Raw genomic sequence first — 23,093 nt, 5'->3', positions numbered from 1 at the left:
GCACCCAGGACCCCCTGGGGCCCTTGTGCCCACCCAGAGCTCACCAAGGGCCCTCTGCGTCTGTGGGGCCCAGACCTGCTGGCTCCAGCCATACACCAGCACCTCTTCACCCACATGCTGCTTCCCCCCCCAGCAAGGACAGGGATGGGGACAAGGCACCCCCCAAATGCTGGTGCACCACTGGGCAGAGGGGAGCTGAAGACAGGCAGTGCCCCTTCCACGCTCTGCTCATGGCTCGGCCACAGGCTGCCCACACCCCCTGGCCCTGCCTGCAGAGCCATGCTGACCCTGCGACAGACACTGATAACACATTGGTGACCCTGGCACCTCCATGCCAGGGTGCCACAGCCCTGGCAGGGCAGCATGAGCATCCCTGGCCAGTGCGGTGGGAGCAACAATCCCCAGGCAGTCCCCATCCCCCCACCCTGCCTGCCTGCCTTCCACGGCTGCAGAAAATTCCTGGATTTTACCCCAAGATGCCCCCTCCGAGTGTGAGAACTCCTCCTCGGCCTGCTCCCATAGCAACTGTTCCCTAGCTACCCAGCCGCACTTGCTATTCTCATCCCTGTGCAGCTGTGTGTGGCCCCCCGGCGCTGCACACAAGGCTGCTGCCGCTGCCACTGCCACCGGCCCTGCCACCGAGCCCAGACCCCAAACCCACCCCGCATCCACCCTGAACAGGCTGCCCTGATTTGCCGCTCTGTCGTGACCTTAACCCTGCTCCTGTCTTGTCCCCCCTTGGAGGGGCTGTCCCTTGGGCTAAGGAGGCAGTGCCCTGTGTGGGTGCAAGGTACCCCTCTGCACAGTTCCACCCCAGAGCAGCAGTGCAGAGCAGGACTCTGCCCCGGCACCACAGCACACCCTTGACAACCCAGGAGGGGCTGTGTCGAGGGCAGACAGGGGAGAGGCAGGACATGCCCCAAAGGGGATCACAGCAGACACAAGCACCCAAATGGCACAAGGCCTTGTACCTGTCATGCCCCTGCACTGACCCAAACCACCCAGCAGAAGCCACAGAGGGCCACCCGTGATCCCCAGGGCTCGGCCTCAGCCCTCCCTGGCAGGACAGGAGCACCAGCAGAGCCCACAGCAGCTCAGGAACAGAGGTCCATGCTCCTCTCCTCCTCACAGCCACCAACCCTGTGTGGCCAGGAGCAGGCCCCCTTTGACACAACAGCAATACAAAGCATGACAAATCTTATGCTTAACAAAAGGTTAAAAATTTAAATACTCTCCAACTTTAGTGCAAGGCAAGCAAATGATACCACAGGTCCAAGTAGGTGCTTGGCCCCCCCCGGGGGGCCTGGCTCAGATTGAGCACGAGGCAGCAGCACGCACACAAGCATGCACATAAACACACACAGAAGAGATGAGTTATTGCTTGGGACACAGCTGCGACGAGTGTGCACAAAAGGGGACAGGACAAGCAGAATGGAGAGGGGGGGCTGAGCCCCGTGCTGCTCCCCAGGGACATGCAGGGCTTTGGCCCCTCCAGTCCTGCCCTGCCCTCAGGCACAGGAGCTGTGCTGGCTCCCCAGAGCCCCTGGGGATGCACGCTAAGCCAGCACAGCAGGTGGCCTGCTCCCAGCCCCACTCACTCTTGGGTCACAGCTCACAGCATGACGCCAGGGAATTCCCTTTACTATGGCTTTGCTGTCCAAGAACAGGGTCCCTTACACGTCTGCTGTGATACAGAGCTGGGCCTGGGGACAGCAGCATCCCCAGCACGCAGAGATGGCTGGTCTGGAGCTGGTGGGACTGCACTGGGGCTATCCTACACCACGCCAGAGATCAGACTGACCCTTTGGACCTCCTGAGCAGGTGCTGTGGGAGCGGCTGAGTCCTGCTGTGGCACAGGCAGCCTGCCAGCGGTCTGGAGAAGGGGCCAGGATCAGTTCCTTAAAGCTGGCAGCGTGTGTGAGACAAGGCAGGAGGAAGCAGGCTCTGACAGACAGGGAAGTGGTGATGAGGCAGTGATGCTCTGCTGCCAGAATGCAATGGTAGACACTTTGGCACAGTGGTTTCCTGTACCTCGGTGCTGAGCAATGGACTCTGCCAGAAAGGTCCAGGAAAGATGCTTTAGACACCTCAAGGCACAGAACAGTCTGCCCAGGACTCCCTGGTACAAAGCTGGGAGCGTTGCTCCCCCCACAATAGGACATTTGTGCCTGTGACAGGGTGGGGGCACTGCAGGCCCCCACCTACAGATTAAAAACTGACATGTGATATATACAGACCAACATATATAAATATACACCAAACCTGCAGTGCCGCTTTGGCACTGTGGAATGTGTCAGCAGAGCTGCTCCAGCCTGGCCTTGGCCCACGCTGGCACAATCCCTCCCTCCCACCCTGGGCTCGGGAGGGGAGCAGCAGCCAGTGGGCGGCAGCAGCACGATCCCAAGCGGCAGATTCAGAAGTGTCCAAGTCTGTCTTAGGGATGAGGGCTTGCCCATGGCGAAAGGCACCTTGGCCTGAGCTGTGCGCTTGCGCCAGCCCTGGAGCCATCCTCACAGTCTTCAAATACAGATGTGTAAAGCTGTAAACAAATCCACCTTGCAGGGCCGCTGCTGCCTTTGTCCTTCAGGCTGGGCTGTTGTTCTGCTGGGCACCCAGAGAGGTAAGGGGCTCCCAGGGGCTGGAGGACAAGCTGTGCTCTACAGCCGGGTGGGCTCCTCCTCGTTGTCGCTGCAGTTTCCACAACAGTCCTGAAGTCAAAAGGGCAAGGAGAGGGAGGAGGGAGAGAGAGGAGCACAGCAAGCAGAGGGTGAGCACAGTCACACAACCCAGCCTACAGCTGCCCTCCGGCAGGGAAGGGCCAGGCCACCCCCAGCCTGCATGTGGGAGCGCTATGTGGAAGCAAGGGGCTGGAGGGGACCCCCGTCTGCAGAGAAACAGTCAAGCTGCAGCTGGGGGTTCAGCTCCTGGCAGACAGACTGGTGAGCACACAGCTGACTAGCTCAGAAGCTGGGAAGAAGATGGTCTCCATGGACTACAGCCACCCAGGGAGACAGCCCAGTGCCAGCACAGATGATCTGCCCTGCTCAGGGCTCAGCCAGCCGCAGAAGCAGCTGAAGCCCTTTTTGCTGCAATGGGTGGGAGTCTGAGCATGGGGCAATGCCAAACCCTTCACCGTTTCTCAACCCTTCTGTGTGTCCCGGACATCTGAAGAGAGGAGTAAAGGGAACTTCCCACAGCCCCCTGGGAGCAGAGCTCCCAGCAGCGGCAGTGCAGGGGCAGCTTTGGCTCAAGCCGAGGGCAAGGCCTCCCCCACAAAGGCAGTAAGAGCAGGGAAGCAGGATTAGTGGCTCAGGGGACAGTTAGAACAACAAGCAGTTTGTGCTCTGCTGGGGTAAGGGGTTAGGTACTGAAGGACAACACTCCTCTTTCCCAGATCTTGTCATGTCCGTGGGCCACCAGGTATTTCCCTGAGCAGAGCAGCCAGGAGAGACTGCTCACCTCTGGAAAGAGAAAACACGCGGCAAATCACAGCTCAACCCCTGCCACAGGCAGCTGCCCATCCTCCGGCAGGTCCTGCCTCCCTCAGAAAGGGCTGGGTATCCCAGCCCAGGGCTGGCTCTGGCTAGGGCAGCCCACTGAACAGTGAAGGACAACTTGGAGCTTGTTGGGGAAGCAGGAGTCAGCACCAGGTGGCTGAGAGCGGGCCCAGAGCCAACCATGCTGGAGTCCCACAGCTGCAAGCAGCTGTTGGGAGGCAGAAGCCCAGACTTCGCCAGTCCTGGAAAGAAGGCAAAGACTGTTCTGGGCAGAGGAGACAGACAGGCAAGCAAGCCCATAGCAGCTGCAAGACATTTCCATTCTCCTCATCCCTTGAAAGCAGTGCGCTATCTGCCTGCTCGAGCTCTGGCAGAAATGCTCTGGGAAACCCAGGAGCATTCCAAGAGCAAGGTCTTCTTCAGGGATGGTAGTATTCATGTAGGAAGGGAGCAGACTTGTTATTTTAGTGCATTCAACAACACCCCTCTGCCTGTGTGACTGCAGCACATTTAGCCAGGACACTCCATCCCAGTCCCTTCAACTCCCCCAGCATTGGGATTGGCAGACAGGCGAGGGCTAGCTGCCTGCAGCCTTGCCTGGGTCCCCCTGAGAGCCCTGGAGTCTGGCCACCCAGCACAGCAGGTGACTTCATGCTGCCCTCTTGTGCCTACCTCCCTGTCAGATCTGCCTGGCACAGGCAGGAATGGGCTCATTGCTGCTAGAGGACTTGCTGCAGAGGGAACACCGGGCAAACTCTTACCTGTCTGCTGAATAAGCGCTGGAGTAACCCTTTTTTGGGCTGTGGAGAAGGCTGCCCTCTCCAGTCCAGGTCTGGGGGCACTGTGCCGTCTGTGCTAAAGACATTCAGCTCCTTAAAACACTCTGTCTCGATCATCTGGAAAAGGGCATAAATGGGTGCAGCGACTGCCACACAAAGCCTGTCACTGAGGGCCCAGCAGAGAGCAAGAGCAGCAGGGACAGCACAAACTCTGCAGGACACTGCACTCTGCCATGGTGGGCACAAGTGGGGAACAAAGACCTGTCCTGCAAACTTACCTCATTCTGCCAAGGAATGGGCACACTTCCTGTAGCAAACTTCTGGTAGAAGTCATTGTCTGTGGGCTCCAGCTCCACCCCTTTCACTGTGGAGAACTGCTCAATGTCTAGAACATCCTTGCAGTAGATGGCCTGGGGCTAAACAGCACAAGGACTGCTCTAATGCCAGGCTCCATGAAGATACCACAACCTCAAACAACTCTGGCTCCTGGCCAAGCCTAGGCTCCCTCTCCCTGCAGCTGAGAACTTGCTTCACCCCTGTTCTGCCAGGCTCCAGGAACAAAAGGGAAGAGGATGGGCGCTATCTCCTTGGGTGAGATACCCCAGGGCTCCTGCTTCCCTTGACAGCACCATTGACTGAAGAGGTCATGACATGGACAGGCACTTACATCTGGCTTGAAGGGGGGGTCCAGCATGCCTGCTTCCAGTCTCCTGAAGTTGAGGTGCTTGAAGAGAGGGTGCTCCTTCACTTCCTTGGCCCCAGCTCCTCGGCACCCCAAGCGCTCCAGAGGGTCTTTGCACAGGAGCTGCAACACAAAAAGAAATCTGTGCCCTGGGTGGAGGGTGCTTCAGGCAGAAGCAGCCCTGAGGTCGGCTGGGCTCCTGCAGTACGCCTCTCGGAGAGAGAGGAATTAAGGCTCTCTGGACCCTCCTGTGCTGCCTTATTAGAGCCAATGGCACCTGGCTGCCACCGGCACCTCTGCAGGGAGCAGCCTTGATGTTCTGCTGCGTGCACAGAGGTGGTGGGAGTGAAGTGACAGGGACGCACACTCATACCATGGTGCAGAGGGAGCGGGCACAGGGCGAGAACTTCTCCGAATATTCCTCCTGCACTTCCTTCACCAACCGCTCCACCTCCTCCCGCTTGATCTTCTTCTTGCGCTGCTGGAAGGGGGACTGTCCCTCGATCATCTCATACACCAGGCAGCCCAGAGCCCACCAGTCTGGGCTGAATGTGTAGCGCTCATTCTTCACCACCTCTGGGGCTACATAGGAGCAGGGGAGAGGGTTTGTGAGGGCAGGGGAAGCATGTGTGCAGTCAGACCGCTTTTTGATTAAATCAGGGCCACTTACCCATGTAGCCAACTGTCCCCACCCGGCCCTTGATTGTCTGGCCCTCCGGCACATGCACAGCTAGACCCAGGTCTGAGATACGGATGTGACCTGCACAGAGGAGGACACAAGTTAACAGGACAAGATTAAGGGGCAATGTTTGAAGCTGCCAAGAACACAGAGCAACCCTGGTTCCAGCAGAGGAAGAAAGGACTCAGGGCCAGGTCTCCTCTTGACCCTGCACTCACCATGGTCATCCAGCAATATGTTCTCTGGCTTCAGGTCCCTAGGAAGGAAAGGACTCGATTAGCAAGAAGCCTGTTGTCAAAGCAAAGGACACAAGCAACATCAACATCTCAAAAAGCCACAGATCAGCAGCAGAGGAATGAAACGCCCCTGCCTCAGACACACAGATAATCTTCCCCTCACCCCTGCCCTGGAGTTAGCCCTGCAAGCTCTCCCCTCCCAAGCAGAGGCAGGACATGACAACCTTCAACCCTCCACAAGGAAGCAATAAGCCTGTGGCTGATTCCCTCTTTGCAGGTGCAGAACTCGCTATGGCACAGGCCATGCAAGAGAGAAGGAGCAGAGCAGCTTCTGCTTGTCCTGCCCCAGGGCAAGGCACAGGGTATGACTAGGAGGGACTTTCCGCCCATGTTTAGCCATGGTATTCCTAACACCGCATCACACAACCCGGTAAGTACAGTCACACATTCAGCTTGTTCTCCCTCCTGCCCAGCTTTCAGTCTTGAGCATATCAGGGCAGTCTACCCTCCTTTGTTCTAGGGTCAGTACTCCCCGGGGAGTTAAGCACCCAAGTGCCTGCCTCGAGGCATTCACAGCATGATCATGCCCTGTTCTCAGTGATCATTTACCAGCATGAGGAAGCCAAGCTAAACTCTCCAATCTCTCCCATGACATCAGCTTTCTGTTCCTGATCCCCTCTCACCCAGCCCTGTGCTGCTTTCAAGCCTGAGCTTATTTTATTGAGCAGACAGACCCAGCTGGGCTAGTAAGAGCAGCAGGAACCCTCTTGCTTCTGCAGCCCATACAAGATCTCCCAGTGGGGGCCAGGCAGTGCGCACCTGTACACTATTCTCTCCTGATGCAAGTCCTCGAGGCCACAGCAGATCTCAGCAGCATAGAAAGCTGCCCGGGGCTCCTCGAAGCCAGCCTCTCCCATGTGGTAGATATGGAACTTGAGGTCCCCTCCATTCATGAGGGTCAGCACTAGGCAGAGAGCATCTTTAGTTTCATATGCATAGGCTAAGCTCACCTGCAATTCAGGGCAGAAAGGCTGTTAGAAGACACAGCTGGAAGATGGATATGCCCACGATCTGATGGGTACTTTGTCACCCAAGCAGCCACTGATGGGCAGCAGGACTGGGCCTTTGCTGGCAGAGGTAGCTGTGCAAATAGGGGGAGGACATGGAAGTGCCCAGCAGCCCCAGCATACCCCCAGCTTTCCTCAGACAGGGAGGACACTATTTCCCTGAGCCAGAACTGCTTCCCTCTGGGAGTGACCAGCACCCAACAGCAACCCTGGGGCAGCATCTGATGCATCCTCTGTAAAGGGAGGTTTCAGGCTGCCCACACCTCAGTGCAGCCAGGGAGAAAGCTCTCCACCACACAGCTCAGGGCTAGGCTTCTGCCCACTTGGCTATCTGGAGAGACAGTTCTTGCTGCTTTCTTGTGCCCCAGAGGTTAAGAAAGTGCCTGTGAGACCAGATGGGTGTTTGGGCCTCAGTTTGGGGGCATTTATAGCATCTTTTTGAAGCAATAGGAGGTCCTGCCAGACCCCAGCCTTGTGAGAGATCTGCAGCTGCCAGAACCCTATCTCATGGGCAGGGCCTGCTCCTGCCTCTCTGCACAGGGTGAGGAGCACAGAGGTGCTGGGCTGGCTGGTTGGAGGAAGAATCAACCACCACAGCAAAGTGAGAGCAATTCCTATGTACTTACTACAAACCTACTGTTCACTTTTTCCAGGATCTGTTTCTCATTTAGGGCCATGGCCTCTCCTTTCCTCTTTTTGATCCGTTTCTTCTCCAGCTTCTTGCAGGCATACATCTTCCCTGTGGCACGCACTTGGCAGGCACAAACCTGGAAGTGGAACAAAGCTCAGCACCCTCCTGCTGCTGTTTCCAGGGTGGGGGTCTAGGTTCTGCTCTCAGGAAGAGGCATGGGAAGGCAAAGGTGTCCTTGTCCCTGCCTCACTCTGAGTGTACCAAGAAGCCCGTTGTCAAAGCAAGAACACAGGGAACAGCGACATCTCCAGATGTCACAGACAAGCAGCAGAGAGCTGTGATGCCCCTGCCACCTGTAGCAGCACCACGGCTAGTGCCTGGGAAGACAGAAGGCCACTCTAGAAGCAGAAGGAAGCCTGACAGTGACAGTTTTCAGGAGTGCAACTTCCCCTGCCAGGACACTGGGAACAGACCTGACTCTCTGCCCAGGCAGCAGTATGCACCACAGGGCACATGCTACCTACCCTGTGCAACATCTTCCACACCTCCAATGTCTGGTGAAGGGGGGCTCCTGCCCCTCAGAAGGGAAGTGACGGATCATGCAATGCCCAGAGCACAGCAGTGCCCAGCACAGGGCCTCCCCAGCCAGCAGCACCTGCCTCCAGGTGCTGGAGCAGCTTGTGGCATCCTGATGGCCAGCCCAGGCCTGCATCCGGCAGCAAGCAACGGTGGCTGCCTGGTACCCCGAATGCAGAGGAAATGCTGATCACTCACCTCCCCAAAACCGCCCTTGCCCAGCACACGGTACTGACGGAAAGTGTTTTTGGTCACTGGCTGCCTGTGAGGGAAAGGAAATTGGAGTGAGGTGGGAGCAGAAAGAGCATGGGCTGAAGCCCAAACCACCCCATGTCCTGGCCTGAGAGACTGTGGCCCATCCCAAAACCTCTGCTCAAGCAGACCTTGCTTCCCTGCAAGGCAAGCAAGGCTGGGGCTACTGATGGTGCTGATGAAGGGCCCTGAAGGAGAGCAAGAGTAGGCAAAGGCCAGGCCCCTGGTTCCTGCCAGGGCCCAGCATGTGAAGGAGCCTGAGGGACCCCTCAGGGAGCCCATGTGAGTAGGGTGCAGGTCTCCTAGCGATGCCAGGGAGCATTACCGTTCCAGCCATTTCCACTGCAGGAAGCGGTTGAAGTACAAGCTGTCGAGGTAGTCAGCAAAGGGAGCCACACTCAGGTAGTCATGAATAAGCCTAGGAGAGAGCAGAGCCAGTAAGGCTGCTGAGAGCCAATCACAGCTGTGGAAAAGGTCAGCAGTCCAGGGAAGAGGAGGTGAACAGGCTCGAGAGCCCGGTCACTTTGCTATCCCCTCACCCAGCCTGGTGCTGAATCACCCATGCAGCCCTATCCCAGAAAGCCCACTCTCTGCACTAAGCCTGATGCAAAAGAAAAGCGCATTGGAGGTACCACTGTGATGAACACAGCACGCTGGGACTGGGCTGGCACTGCTAATTGTGGCCTCTCAGCACCAGCCCAGGTTGTGGGACAAAAGGGGATGATGGGACTCTTTGCAGTTGCCCCTCAGCTTACAGGGCAAACGTGCACACAAGGCTGTAATCAGCTGCCGAAAGCTGCTAGCAATGTTCAGCACCAGGCGCTGAGTTGTTCACTTTCAGATTAATATCCAGCACAAAAGGCCACAGGGGATCCTGCTCAAGAACGCTAACTGCCTTGGAGACCGATGCCAGGGCTGCCCAGCAGAGTAAAGAGCCTTAGACACAGTGTCTAGACTGAAGACATGCATCAAGGAAAAGCGGACAGGCTCATTCCTTTTCAGAGCATGCCAAGAGCAGGCAGGGCCCAGCCTGGAGGCTCTGCATTCAGACAGTGACACTAGTTACCACACACAGAGCTAATGCTCCCCAGAAGACTGCAGCAAACCCACTGCCACAGCCCTGCACTCGATTAGGTGACGTGCTCCAGCTACTGTTCAGGGAGGGGTGGAGACCGTAAGCCCAGTTTGCCTAACAGCTTCTGCTTTGTACCCAGAGCCAGGACTTCAGCCACTGCTTCTGTGATGAGAACAGAAGTGACCTTAGATCCCTGCAGCAACAACCAGTGTAACCTAATCACAATGGCCACAACTGTGGCCAGCAGGAGAGGACAGCTGGCTCCAGGACTGCGGCCATCACCTCTGCTCTGTGGATGCCTACAAGATCCTGGCACAAGACTAGGAACAGCATGGCCAGATGCTGAGGCTTGCTGAAATGGGGTCTTCCCAAATGGCAGCTCAGACCCATGGCAGCCCGAGAGGAGTGAGAGGTTTCTGCAGCAGCTTGTGGCTCCTAGAACCCATGGGAGCTCCTTGCATTTGCAAACTGCTAGCCCAAAACTCCCCAGGCCCCAGCCTTACACCAGCCCTCGCTCTGCTGGAGGAAGGGACCACGGGGGACAAGGCAAGTTAGCTGGAACATCTGCCCCATGCTGTGGTGCGACCTGCAGGCAGGCCCCAGCCCTCCAACTTACTTAGTGGATTCCTTAAAGAGCTCCTTGGAAGGTTCCTGCTCCAGCCTCTCACAACAGGCATCCACCAGCTGCGAGGGGACTTCAGGCACATGGTCCTCACTCTGGGGACAAAGGGATGGAGTCAGAAATAGGGAGCATAGTACAAGGATTCTCCCAGGAAGCAGAAGCCCACAATAACAGCACACAGGCGCCCATCTGCTTTAGAGCCAGTGGGAAAAGCAGCAATGGTTGCTTGTGAGGTAGTGGGGTGGCTCTGTACTGTGCCCTCAACATCTTGCCCAGTACATTCACTATGGCAGGACATGGGTAATGACAGCCGTCAGCTTTCCAACTGCTCTGCTATTGCAGGCAGCAAACACAACCCTCTTACTCACGTTTGGCTTCAAGTACTTTTCAATCAGGTGCTGCCCACATTCCTTCCGCTTCTCATCTGGAGCCACTTCGTACCCTGCCTGCACAGAGCAAACAGCATGAGGAACAGGTCCAGCCAGGAACTAAGCCTTGCTACTGGGCAACAGCTGCAGAGCAGTAACACCCTCTGCCCAAGGTTTCCCGTGCTTTCCTGGAAAACCAGATCTCCAGCAAACAGCTCCCTAGCAAAGGCCCAGCCCTGTCTTGGAGAAACTGCAGTTCAGAGGTTTTTCTTTCAGGAAAACCCTATGTTCTCAGAACTACCTGGAAACTGCCAGAGCACCCAGGGCCAAACAGTGCATGCCGAGGGTGCCAGGAACATCCCTGCCTCCCCCAAGGAAGCCCAACGGGTTTTGCTCTTACCACAGCATCCAGGAACTTGACGCAGCGTGACAGCTCAGGTCGCGTCTCGCAGAACTGCCGAAAGAGCATGTGCCCAATAGGCTGCTTCTCACATAGGCTGTGGTAGTCCCGCTCTGCAAATGTGGAGAAGACCACTCATTGCCAACCTCCCAGAAGCAGCCACAGCCCACACGTGGTGGAGAGGCTTGCGACTTGTCAGCTGGCTGCTCACAGGTCCCACCAGCCTGAGGCTCCCAAGAGAGTGAAATACACCCAACAGGGACAAGAGGCGTGATGAAGCTTTTATGTTCCCCCATGGAAGATCCTCTTCCCTGGAAGAGGTTTGACCTGCTGTTCTGCACAGCCTGCCCCTCTTGTTTCTAGCAAGGGAACTTGGTGTCTTCTGCTTGCCCAGAAGCTCTCTTCCTAAACCTTTCCCCAGGAGACTGACTGACTACTCCATACACTGAACTTTCCATGGAACACACTGAGCTTATTTTGAGGCAGATTGTCCAGGCCAAGAGTTGCTCTGATGACTCTTACAAACCACTCGAATTCCCAAAGGCCCTGATGGAAGCAGCAGCATCAAAAAGGGGGGCATCATTTCCACAGATGTCCTGTTAATGCTGCACACAGCAATGAGACACACCCCCCACTCCATGGGACAGCCACTTCCGGAGCTCAGCTTCGCTGCTGATTCCTCCTACCCCTCTCTGAAGTCTGGCAGCCCATGCACAAACCCCTTTGCCTATCCAGAGCACTTCCAGTTCTCTGCTTTTTTTAGCTCCCCTTCCACTCATAAGATGTTGTCTGATTGCGGGCCAGAACAGATTTCTGTCACAGCTGTTGCCCCCAAGGGCTGCAGGCTGCCTGGGGTGCACATGTGCAGCTGTCCACCAGCTCACAGGGGATCTTCCTGCACTCCCTGGGGCTGGGTACTGCCGGCCTTCCCCTCCCCACGCAGTAGTTTCTCCCGAGGAAGCTGTGGCTTCCTGAGGGTGCACAAGAGCGCAGAGACCGGGAGGCTGCGGTGGGGGAGGAGGTTGCCTTGCCAGCTCCACCACACCAGCCAATTTCCTTGTGTCTGCAGGGGAAGGAGTTCCCTTCAGCTGGGGAGGATGAGAGCTTGCTGCTGGCAAGATCAGAAGCTTTCAGCTGCCCTTGCTGCTGCCCAGGCTCAGACAAGGTTGTTCCCTGCAGCCAGGGCATACAAAGCTTAATTCTGCAGTGGGCAACCAGCCCATCATGCCCATGGTCCTGCCAAGCCTCTGGAATAGGAAAGAAATGCCTTTCTAGCAGGCTGCGAGGGGAAAACAAAACCACTCCAGCCAAAGAGTAACCCAAGCACAAGGAACAGGGCCATCTTTCCCATGGGGAAGCCAAATGAGGCAGCCACCACCTGGGCTAGAAGCACTTCTCACATGCCTCCACAAGGGGAAGTGGGGATACAGGCAGTGACAGCCAGCCGCAGGGAGGGACTTGCTTCCCAAAGCATTACAAGGTCATTGTCCCAGGCAGCGGGACAGCAGAGACAGACAGACCACCAGCACTCACCACCAGCAAACGGGCAGCACAACAAAGGTGAAGTTCAGTGCTTGAAAACATGTGTATGTGTCATGCCACCCACAGGAAGGGCTGCTGCAGGCAGAGGATGGGCCTCAGCTGGGGGAAAGCTCTGCTGAGGGCACACAAGTCAGAGAAGCAGACAGGAGTTGAGATGGCCAAGACAGGAGCTGCAAGGAGAGCCCAGGCCAGAGCTATGTTCAGTTCTCAAAACTTGCTCCAGAGAGGCAGTCTGCAGCAAAACCAAGGCGAGAGTCTCTATCTAACTACCCTTGGCTGCAAAGCCGGCACCAGGTGGTGCATGGCATACACAGCAGCAGAACCAGGGTGTTGTGAGGCTGGATGTTACAGTGTAGATGATGGAGGTTGGTTTATTTCAAGTGCTACAGTCCCATGTGCCCTCAAAGGGAGCCACTCCTCTCCTTAGGGCTGCCAGGACCTGGAAACCCTGGCCAGGGTGGAATTGGGCACTGGAGCTGCAGAAACATCCCAAACCCACTCAGCCCAGTGACACCTGCTCTGAAACAAGGCCAGCGCTGTGGCCCTCTCCAGCTGGCAGCTGAATCCAGAGTGACAACTTAAACAAGCTCTCCCCTTCCCAAGAAGCAGAGCATTCTCACCCTCTGTGCCCCAAAACAATTTCACATTATCTCAGGACCAAGTCTGCTGCACGAACAATATTAAAACCATGAAGAATACAAAATGCAGTATTAAAATGACAGGCCAAGCCCTGCCCAACTGTACAATTCTCATCCACACCACACAGCAAGAACCCAGGTTTACCCGAGTAAAGCTGCTGCATTAGTGTTAGAAGCCGAGGTCTGCAGGGCAGGGCTGAATCCCAGCCAGGGCATCCAGAAGATGTTAGCTGGACCTTTGTTATTTATGCAAAGGCCATCAGAGTGATGCTCCAAAGCTCTGCAATACCGAGCAGGTCTGCTGTACAGAGAAGGGTGCATACCTCTAGTGAAGCTCATCACGGTCTGGAAGGCACGTGGTGCACCAACAGGCACTATCCAGTGAGTGCCATGCAGCTGTGACTTACCCAACCATCGTTCCTTTCCTACACCCCAAAGTCCGAGTGATCCTGGCTGGGTTTTGGCCAACACATGCCCTGTTACACGTCCCTGACTCTCGTGGGACTCAACTGCCTTCACATGCACCCAGCTTTGGGTGCACAACACCCACACACATTCACCCACCAGCCCTGCTCGGGAGTGGAGCCTGGGCACTGCTCAGCTCCCACCAGCCCCCGCAACTCACCGAGGGTTTGTCGAAGATCCTCACAGAGGCTGATATGGGGGAACTGCAGCATCTGGCGCCATTTCTTACTCTTGCCTTTCCGGTTTCCACCACCACCTGCAGGGCACACAAAATCGGTACCATGAGTTATGAAGCAAGGACATCCAACTTCAGCCTAGCCTTACCAGGAGCAGAGAGAGGAAACACCCTCTTGTCCAATTACATGAGCAAGCCCAGGCAAGGAGAACAAGACCACAGCGGTATTGCCGCCCCTGGCTGGTGGAACAAAAGCACTAGAGCTTCTGACTGCCAGAGGAAGTGAATGGACCAACCACTCTGGCTGCTGAACAAAGTCACAATCGAGAACACTAAGACCTTTCACCTGGACATCTCAGTGACTCATATTTAAGTTTGGATAATCAGGGCAGGGGCAGGAGTGCCTAAACCCAGAGGTTACTCTACGCCTGCACAACAGTTCTTGGCTCCCAGGCCTGTCCTCAGGACCTCTGCATAACTAATCACCTCCCGAGGCCAAGCCTTGCTTGGTGTGAAGCATTCCTGCTGTAGTAAGGATGTTCATGCCACCTACTCATTCCAGACTGATCGCTTATTCCAGGGAGGGGCTCTCAGAGAGAGGACACGAAGCTGGGAGACAGGAATTCCTGCTCTAATCCTGGCTCCACAGACAACTCACTGCATTGCCCGGGGCTCATCACTTCAGTTTCCCACCTGTGAAGTGGGGCCACTCCCACCTTTCTCCAGAGATAAGCCAGCCTCTGAAAATCGAGATCCAAGGACTAGATATTATTCCCACTTCAGTTGCTGAAGTAAATGCCCAGTGCTGTAGGACAGGGTGGGAAAGCTTCTAGATAGACCAAAAAATTTACATCATAGCAAGCACCAAGTACTGAAATACTTGTACGCCTGATTGCTGGAATCAGTCAACCTCCTGGGACTGCTTTCCCCCTGCCGGGTGCCAACACAGACACACAATCTCCCACCTCCCTTTGGAAATACATCACACCACCCTGCCGAGTTGGGTCAAAGCACAGCTTTCTGAAATCACAGGGGGTTGAATATCATTTATCAGTTCTTGAGAAACACTTTCATAACACTTTCCTCCACTGCAGATGCAATTCAGCCCCTAATCCTAGACACAGTCCCTGGCATCCAACTCCCTGCGCCACAGGAGGCCTTGGTTGGACAGGCAGGTGGGCCATCACAGCCAGCCTTCTACAGGGCCAGCCCCACGTCTGAGCCCCTGGCATGCTGTGGGTCGCTGCACTACATCTGCCCTGCACCAGCAGCTGGGCTGCACGACTGTACAAACTCAGGAAGGAAGTGACTCAAGGGTAAGCAGGGGTGGAAGAAACCAGCAGCACAGACACCTCTTGTCAGCCATGGCTTGTGGCAATGAAACAGATGGGGACAGCTAAGTAAGGGCACGAGAGGACAAGCCACCCTCACCCCACAAGTGCTCAGGGAAAGGGAGAGCAATGCCCCACAGCACCTGGAGGATGAGGACCAGCAGCCTGCATTTCCTCAAGTTGTTTGCTTTTAAAGGAAGCTCCAGAGCCCTTCACACATGGTTCTCCCCCACCCTCTCAGCACCGCAGCAAGCAGCCCAGCAGGGATTTTGCCTGCTGCACACCAACCTCCCAGTACCCCCATTTTGGGGATGGGGCAAGGGGTGGGCCACCTCTACCTGGAGCTTCAGAGCTTGGTGTACCTCAAAGCTGGTCTGCTGTCCCTCTGCCGGAGGCCAGCAGGCAAGGGGGACAACAGGGGAAGGATCCATCACCTTCCCTGGGCCAAACCCTCCTAGAAGCTTGAAGGAAACACAGAGCACATGGCAGCAGCTGAAGATAGCTGCCAGCAGCCCCACCACCACATCCAGGGCGATCTCAGCTCCGCACTCCCACACCAAACCAGGAGGCTCCAAAAAAGACTGGGCTGGAGCAAGGCACCTGGTGCTGCTGGATCTGGCCAGAAAAGCAGCTCTCTTCCTGTCACACAGGCTGCAGAGCTCGCCCCAGCGGCTACTGCAGCCACCCACCCATGGGTGGGAGAGCCGCGGACAGGCAGCACAGCCACCTGCAGCTCTCACAGGCCACGAACTGTCTGGCATGAGTGTGCCGGTGGATTGTATCCGCCTGCAGCCAAACTGCCCACCGCTTGCCAAGGCTGAGGCACCAGAGGAGCACTGGGAAGCACAGCACCAGCTGTCCGACACCTCACTCTGCATCAGCGACCAAACTTAGCTCTGCTGAAGGCACAACAGGAGCCGGTCTCCTGGTCACTCACTCTGTGGGAAGCAGGGTCTCATGTCTAGAGGTCACAAATGCCACTGTTTGGACCTTGCCATTATCAACCATAATGTCATGGTCCACCATGGTCACCGTGCCTGAAGTACCTACACTAAGCCTGATTTTCAAGTGGCTCAAAAATGTTTCTGCCTGTGTAGATTTAATTTCGTTGCTCTTTGCTCCCACAAATCTAATCTCTAAAACCCTCTAACGAGATTTCAGTGGGCCCCTCAGGCTCCGAAATGGCTTGGTCTGGCCAGCTGCACACCGCGGGCCAGGAGGGACCGCACTTCCCCGACACTTTATGCGGTCTAATGAATTCCCCGGTGTGTGGCAGAATCAGATCTGCTCTGCGACGGACCAGGCTCCTGCATGACACACTTCCCAGCTCTCCCCTTAAGCCACCCCGAGGCCTCTCTGCAGGGCAGGCTGCATCCCCCGCCGTGCCCGTGGAGTTCAGCTGCGACCCCCGGAGCTGCAGGAGGTTTGCAGCCCCACGGCCAAGGCCCTGGCGCGGAGCGGAGCAGGGGCCAGGGCCGGTGTGAAGGCGGCGGCGGCGGCGGGTTGCGGCTCACCGCTGCAGTTTCGGATCGGCACTTGGGTGGGAAGCAGCAGTTTACCGGCCTGAAATCAACTTTTTCAACTAAAACTGCTTTGCCCCCACCCCGCCAGAGGAGCGAGAGCCGCCTCGGGCCTCACCTGGACGGGGTGAGGCCGGAGGCTGCCGGCACCGGTGGGAGGCAGGGGGCTGCAGGGCGGTCTCTACCCAGTGAGGCGGCAGGACCCTCGGGAGCGCTCAGCACCCCCGGAGGACACGGGGCACCGGGCGCTGAGCAACCCCCGCCCGCCCGGCGCAGCGACTGGCGCCGGGGCTTCACTCCGGGCCGAGAGCCCTTGAGACGATCGGTGCCCGACCTGCGCCGTTTACCTCCCGGCTCCCGGCAGCACCGGCCGGCACCTCCCGGGCGCTGGGCTCGCTCCGCGGCCCCAGGCCTGTCGTCTCCCCGCCGTCCCAGCCCCGGGGACCGGCGTCCGCCCGGCGCCACCGCTCACCTTCGCGGGCCTTAAGGAGGACGGTGTTGGCGACGATGTTCTCTAGCTCCATGGGCCCGGGCGGCGCCGCCGCCTCCCGCCCGGCTCCGCTCCCCGCCGCTCCCCGCCGCTCCCCGCCGCTCGGCCCGCGCCCCGCCGCCTGCCCCCCAACGCCGCCGCGCCCGGCCCACTCGCGCCCAGCCCGCCAATGCCTGCCCACGCTCCTCCCGCGCCGCGCTTCCATTGGTCCAGCCTCTCCCTCCCCCGAAAGCCTCGCCCCCTCCGCCGCGCCTCTGCCCTCCCGTTGGCCCCGCGGCGGGGGGGCGGGGTTGGGACGGCGCGAGGGGGAGAGAGAAGCGCGCGTCACCCGGCGGCCATTGGGCGAAGCCCTGCAGGGAAGAGGGAGCGGGTGCTGATTGGATAGCGAGGTGTCACTCAGCGAGCGCTGCTGCTGCTCGGGGAACAGATTGGGCGAGTGTCAACCGCATCCACCACATATTGGGATCCACCTCCTGCGGTATCTGATTGGCTGAAGAGCTGCCACTCTGCTGCTGGCTCGGTCGTGATAGGGGCATTTCGGGGGGGTGGGGCGAGCGAGCAGGTATAAAGAGATGCTGGAGGAGTGGGCGCCTTAGAGGGTGTGGGTGAGTGAGCCTAGGCTGTCGTAGATGCCTGTCGAGCCAGGGATCCGGTGGCCAACAGCCCTGTCTGAGGTGTCCTGCGCTCCTTTCACGCTACGCTCCAGTTACGCGTTTTGGGGGGGCTCCCCCTCTGTGCAGCCTGGCCCTGTGTTTGCGACGGCAGCAGGAAAGGCTCCCAGGCGGGCACATGTCCGGTGTTGGTCAATCCCTGCACCGGGTGATGCAAGCTCTGCTGCTGTGCCCTGTCACCGCTGCGGTGTGGGTTTGGGGTTTCCTCATCCCCTGGTGCCCGTGGCATTGGGGGTGGCCCTGGCAGCTGCTAGTGTGCCCTTCTGGTGTTGGAACTCCTCTTGCTGCTCCTGCAGGTTTCTTCCCTCTGCTGATTTGCTCTGAAAGCACTCTTTTTACTTCGATTAGCAACAGCCTTACCCTGTCTGAAGACAAGCTGTGGTGGGGGAGCCTCTCCCCAACAAATAAGTCATGGATTTCTGAGCAGAGCTCTGTCTTCCTCCAGCACCCCTTGGTGGTCTCTCAGCCCTACAGATGACCTGCCCCGCTTCTGGATGTAAAACTGCTCATTAACCCTCTTACCCATTAGCAAGTTGTGCCTGTCCCACTTTCTGCTCCTTCTGGTTCTTGGGTGCGGATGTCCCCTCTACCTTCTGATGGCTCCCAACTCTTGCTCCAGCCCCCAGGTGATGCCTTGCATGCAGTGGCTGGTGGCAGCAGGTCTGCTCCAGGTGGGGGGCTGGCGGTGGCCGTGCATGGAGGAGCATGTGATGATGGGCAGCTCCCTCCACCAATCTCTGTTAAAGGTGACCGGGGGGCGGGGGGCAGGCTGGGCCTCGAGCACTGCTTGGCCAGGCTGTACTAGTGAGCAGGAGGGAAGAGGTTCATGTCCTCAGACTGTAGTGAAGCTGATTATAGCAGTAATTATTCCAGGCACTCATTACCTGCGGAGTCAGTACCGACTGTGGTCTGCCAGGCCCTTCAGCATCCATGGGAGATCAGGCATCGCATCTTCTGGTTATGAACCTGCAGTGACAATGAGGAGGAGGATGCTTTGCTCTGCCGTATGTTGGAGGTGATCTCCTGTATCACTCTGCCATGAGGGATGAGCTCACACTGCCAGCTTTCTTCTTTTAGAGCTGCTTCCCTTTTAAAGGTGGCACTTACTTATTTTGAGCTTCAAATGCAATTACTTTGTTTCCATGCATTTGCACGCTTAACTCTGAGGTTGCTACTTTCGGTTTCTACCCAGCAGCATTTTGGAGCACCATTCCCACCACCGGCAAGAGTCATTGGCCATGGGGCACTGCCAGAGCAGCATGAGTGTCCAGAGGGGTTCTGGTGTCCCCAGCAGAGCCAGTGGCAGCCCAGGTAGTGGAACTGGCACTCTGTTATTTAGCTCTGCAGAGTAGATGTGGCTGGAGAGGGAGAGGGCTCCAAACGCGAGCCTGTCAGAGGAGTAATTGAAAATAATCTTGAGAAATTGAGGAAAGAACCTGAAAATGCAGGATGCAATTCCAGGCAGACAAACGCAGGTGCTGCAGTTGGGCAGGACTAATCAGCACTTTGAGGGGTGCTGCTTTGCCAGCGGTACTGGGGTCACGGCGGCTCACAAGAGGGGCAGGAATAAGGGTCACACTGTGGTGGATAAAACAGACTTTGTAGAAACTTGGGATGGAAAGAGCCACTGTGGACAGATGAAGTGAGCTGCTGGACCCCTCTGCAGGCAGCACATTATACTGGATGGCAATACAGTGGGAGATGCTCAGTGGGGGGAGTTCTTCCTGGAGTGCCCCAGCACCCCGGTAGGGCCTGGGGTGAAAGGGGGCGCAGGCACTCCCAGATTCCAACCAGCCCTTGGGATTTGATGTTTTGGACATCAACCTCAAATTCCCTTTGGTGGCTTGGATGTTGTCCCGATGCCAGCACAGGCTGGAAGTGCCGGCATCTCCTTGCCCAAGGAGGGGTGTCCCTGCATGCCTCCACTCCAGCTGGTCCCCAGCCCTGCCTGCCCTGTGACTGTCCCAGAGCTGTGCATTCATGCCCAGGAGGACGGATGGTGCCTGGTCCCCTGGCCAGCCCCAGTGGTGCCAGGCAAGGGTAAGGGATGGGTGCACGAGCCAGGGCACAGCAGGGCTCCAGGGTGCTGCCCACAGGGCTGGTGCCCCTCAGTGCCACTTCTTGCCGACCAAACTGGCCTTGCTGAGTCCCCATCAGGCGCCCTCATCTCCCTAGGTATTTTTAGAAGGAAAATGCTGTTTAATTGTGAAAAGGCAAAGGCAGCCACGGGAGGGGAAGCCAGGCAGCAGCGATAGGGCAGCTTCTTCCGCAGACAGCGCCAGCGCAGCTCCAACTGCCAGGGCTGGCCGCCTCCGGGGGATCAACACCAGGACCCTGCCCTGGCACAGTCCCCACTGGGAGCCTCCACTGGTCCCAAAGCTCATGTCATGAGCCTCCACACACAGGGCCAGCGGGCACAGGGGATGGCCTGCAGGTGCTCACTGCTGCGAGTACCCCCATCCCTTTCAGCCCCCTGGACTCTGTGGTCGAGCTGCATCCGCCCTGGCAGGGCCTGATGGGGGCCAGCGTTCCTTAGGCTCCAGCTCCCAGGCGCCGGCGGCTGTTTTTAGCTGAGTGAAAGTCTGATGTTTTGAGATTTTCTATTTTGAGCAGCAAAGCTGGAGAAGTGGAGTGCGGCCCCTGATCCCTGGGTTTCTGTGCAGAGCAGGGCAGGGAGCCAGGCAGGGTGGGCACAGGGCAGCTGCTGCCCCTGGGGGAATGTGGTTACCCCCAGGTCTTCACCCCATGGTTGCCCTCATGACCCTTGCACCTTGAGCTGTGCCAGAGCCTGTTCCCACATGGTCCCATCTCCCACACTCTCCCAAGGGAGGAAGGCCTTTCCAGCACTGGGATGTCATTCCTCCTTTCCTTACTGCAGCAAGATCCCCAAGCAGGATATTGGGTGTCCTGCCTCAGCCTCACGGACCTCATACCCCACCATGGGGTACATATGTGCCTCCACAGAGCCACCACAGTGCAGTTCAGCACAGCTACGTGCTGATGGGCAGCTGGAGGAACAGCCTCGTCAGAGAGGCACAGGGCTTGGACTGGGCTGCTGCAGTGGTACGGTCAGCTCAGGCCGGTGCCTGTGATGCTGCCACATCAGGGCTTTCATCCCCCCCACAGCAGACATGGGGTCTGTTCCCTGTGCAAGAGGATGCTGGGGCCAAGGGTGTGCAGAGGACCTGGGGTCTGCCTGGCAGCACTGCAGACTCATTGGAACTGCCATGACAACTTGTCACCTCCAGTGGGTCACCTATGCTGCAAAGAGTGTGGGGGGTGACCCAGGTAATGATGGGTGCTGGTGATGGGTGCTGACGAGAGGCAGATGCCAGCCCCAGGCACAGGCTTTGGTCTCGTTTTATTCAACCCCATGTTTCCAAAAGTACCTCAAAGTGCAACACCAGCATGGCAGTCCAGAGTCCGTGGTGAGGCCAGGCACTGCCAGCGGCAAGCAGGGCTGGGGGCCATGACCCCGGTGTCCCAGCAGGGCCTTAGGTGCGGTGCCAGCGGCGGATGGCAAGGAGCCGGCGGAAGGCGGCGCGGAAGTCCCGGTTGAAGAGGGTGTAGATGAGGGGGTTGAGGCTGCTGTTGCAGTAGCCGATCCAGAAGAAGAAGCTGAAGAGGGGCTTGGAGATATGGCAGCCCTCCCCACAGACAGCCCCCAGGCTGTAGGTGAAGAAGAAGGGGAACCAGCACAGCACAAAGGCCCCCATCACTACGGCCAGCACAACGGTGAAGCGCCGCTCCCGCGCCCGCACCAGCCGCTGCCGGCACAACAACACGCTCTGGTTCTGGCTCCGGCGTCGCCAGCCTGGTATCCCGATCCCTGGCCCCTTCTTGCTGGCACCAGCTGGGCACGGGGCATGGGTGGCGAGGACGGCCGCCGTCCGCTGGGCAGTCAGGTGGTAAATGCGGCAGTAGACGGCGACCATGACGAGGCAGGGGGCAAAGAAGGAGGCGGCGCAGGAGGCAAGCACGTACCAGGTCTCCTGGCTCAGCTGGCATTCCCGGCCCCCTGGCTGGGCCCACAAGAGCGGTGGCAGTGCCACCAGAGCTGCTGCTGCCCAGACAGCCCCAATCATCCCCTTCACCCGCCTGGGGCTGCGGCGCAGGTTGAGGCGGGCTGCCCGGGTGACAGCCCAGTAGCGGTCAAGGCTAATGGCACAGAGGTGCCCGATGGAGGCGGTGCAGAGCAGCACGTCCAGCGCCAGGTACAGGCTGCACCACAGGCCGCCAAAATACCAGTAGCCCATCACCTCGTTGGCCAACGAGAAGGGCAGGACAAGGACAGCCACCAGGATGTCTGCCGAGGCCAGGGACACCAGGAAGAGGTTCTGTGGGGCCCGCAGGGCCCGGCTGGTGGAGATGGCCACCACCACCAGTGTGTTGCCCACCAGTGTGGCCAGCAGGACGGCCAGGGCAGCCAGCAGGATGAGTCCTGTGGCTGCGGGTGAGTGTGGGGCGCTGCTGGCACCGCTGCCGTTACTGGAGGTGTTGGGGAGGGTGCCAGCTGGCTCCATGCTGGCCTGGCCCCTCAGGCGGACAAAGTCCCATGGGTCTGCCCCCCGCCGCACAAACACCCCCCGCTCACCAGCCCCGCCGCATCTCATGGCACAGCCCTGGCATCACCAAGTCCCCAGGGGAGCGTCCCAGCCGCCACTGTTCCCGTACCGACCCGGTCTGGCAGCAATGCAGAGGTCCTCCTGGCCCGGTGGCCTCCCAGCCAGGCACGGAGGAGTGATGGCAGTGCCAGGAGCCCCGTAGCAGCTCCCACGGCAGCCCCGCTGCCTCCACTGGTCCCAGCCTGGGAGGAAGGCGGGCGGGAAGGAGGGAGGGAGGGACTGGCTGATATCCTGGCAGGAGCCCAAGCATCTGTGGGCAGTGGGAGAAGCAGTTATTGCCAACACTTAAAGGGCTCCTGCCAAGGTCACCACGGCAGGTGGGCTCCTGCCATGGGCATCAGGGTACCTGGTGGGCCAGGGGCACTCCCTGACTGTGCCAAGTCAACAGCCCACAGAGCCCCAGCCCAACAGAACCAGAGCACCTTACCAGCTGCCGTGTGCTGTGCCTGGTTCACTGACACACTGCTGTGACACCAAACGGTGCAGCACGGACCCTGCCAGCTCAGCCCTCTGGAGACAAGGCACGTGGAGGAAGATGCTGCCTGCAGCACACTGGTACAGGCTGGCTGTAAACCACAGGCACAGGGTTTGGCTGCAGCATCATCAGTGTGTACCCCCACACCCCTGGCAGTACATTTCGTGCATCCCCAGCACCGGGAATCTGTATGGGGCTGGGTGTGCAGTGGTGGTGTGTGGATGTGGGGGTAGATAGTGGGCATCTGGCACCTGTAGCCCTGGCTGTCCCTCTGGCAGGGTTTGCAGAGACAGGAGC

At 58.2% G+C, this 23,093-nt stretch overlaps 2 protein-coding genes across 5 annotated transcripts; both read right to left on the bottom strand.

Annotated features, from left to right (window-relative positions):
- Window positions 1-1,198: 1,198 nt before the first annotated feature.
- On the bottom strand, window positions 1,199-18,301 carry GRK6 (G protein-coupled receptor kinase 6). 4 transcript variants are annotated; one of them, XM_075102490.1, is made up of 16 exons: window positions 18,219-18,301; window positions 13,670-13,765; window positions 10,865-10,977; window positions 10,465-10,542; window positions 10,091-10,191; window positions 8,725-8,817; window positions 8,346-8,409; window positions 7,567-7,707; window positions 6,693-6,883; window positions 5,856-5,893; window positions 5,629-5,718; window positions 5,332-5,540; window positions 4,944-5,081; window positions 4,555-4,692; window positions 4,259-4,393; window positions 1,199-2,708 (listed from the first exon to the last, which is right to left on the bottom strand). In XM_075102490.1, exons 1-16 carry the CDS (start codon window positions 18,220-18,222, stop codon window positions 2,658-2,660), a joined length of 1,680 nt encoding a protein of 559 aa, XP_074958591.1. In that variant the 5' UTR covers window positions 18,223-18,301; the 3' UTR covers window positions 1,199-2,657. The 4 variants fall into 4 exon arrangements, with proteins under 4 accessions (XP_074958591.1, XP_074958590.1, XP_074958589.1 ...); XM_075102489.1 differs by lacking the exon at window positions 18,219-18,301 and adding an exon at window positions 17,008-17,130 and having other exon boundaries at window positions 1,199-3,461; XM_075102488.1 differs by lacking the exon at window positions 18,219-18,301 and adding an exon at window positions 17,008-17,130.
- A 2,743-nt stretch (window positions 18,302-21,044) lies between these two features.
- Window positions 21,045-23,018, bottom strand: LOC142061429 (alpha-2Db adrenergic receptor-like). The gene has a single exon (XM_075102487.1). The coding sequence runs from the start codon at window positions 22,307-22,309 to the stop codon at window positions 21,191-21,193; it is 1,119 nt and encodes a 372-aa protein (XP_074958588.1). The 5' UTR covers window positions 22,310-23,018; the 3' UTR covers window positions 21,045-21,190.
- Window positions 23,019-23,093: the final 75 nt, after the last annotated feature.

Source organism: Phalacrocorax aristotelis, chromosome 8 (genome assembly GCF_949628215.1).
Source record: "Phalacrocorax aristotelis chromosome 8, bGulAri2.1, whole genome shotgun sequence".
Classification (NCBI taxonomy): Eukaryota; Metazoa; Chordata; class Aves; order Suliformes; family Phalacrocoracidae; genus Phalacrocorax; species Phalacrocorax aristotelis.
This window is presented reverse-complemented; position numbering and strand designations above follow the sequence as displayed.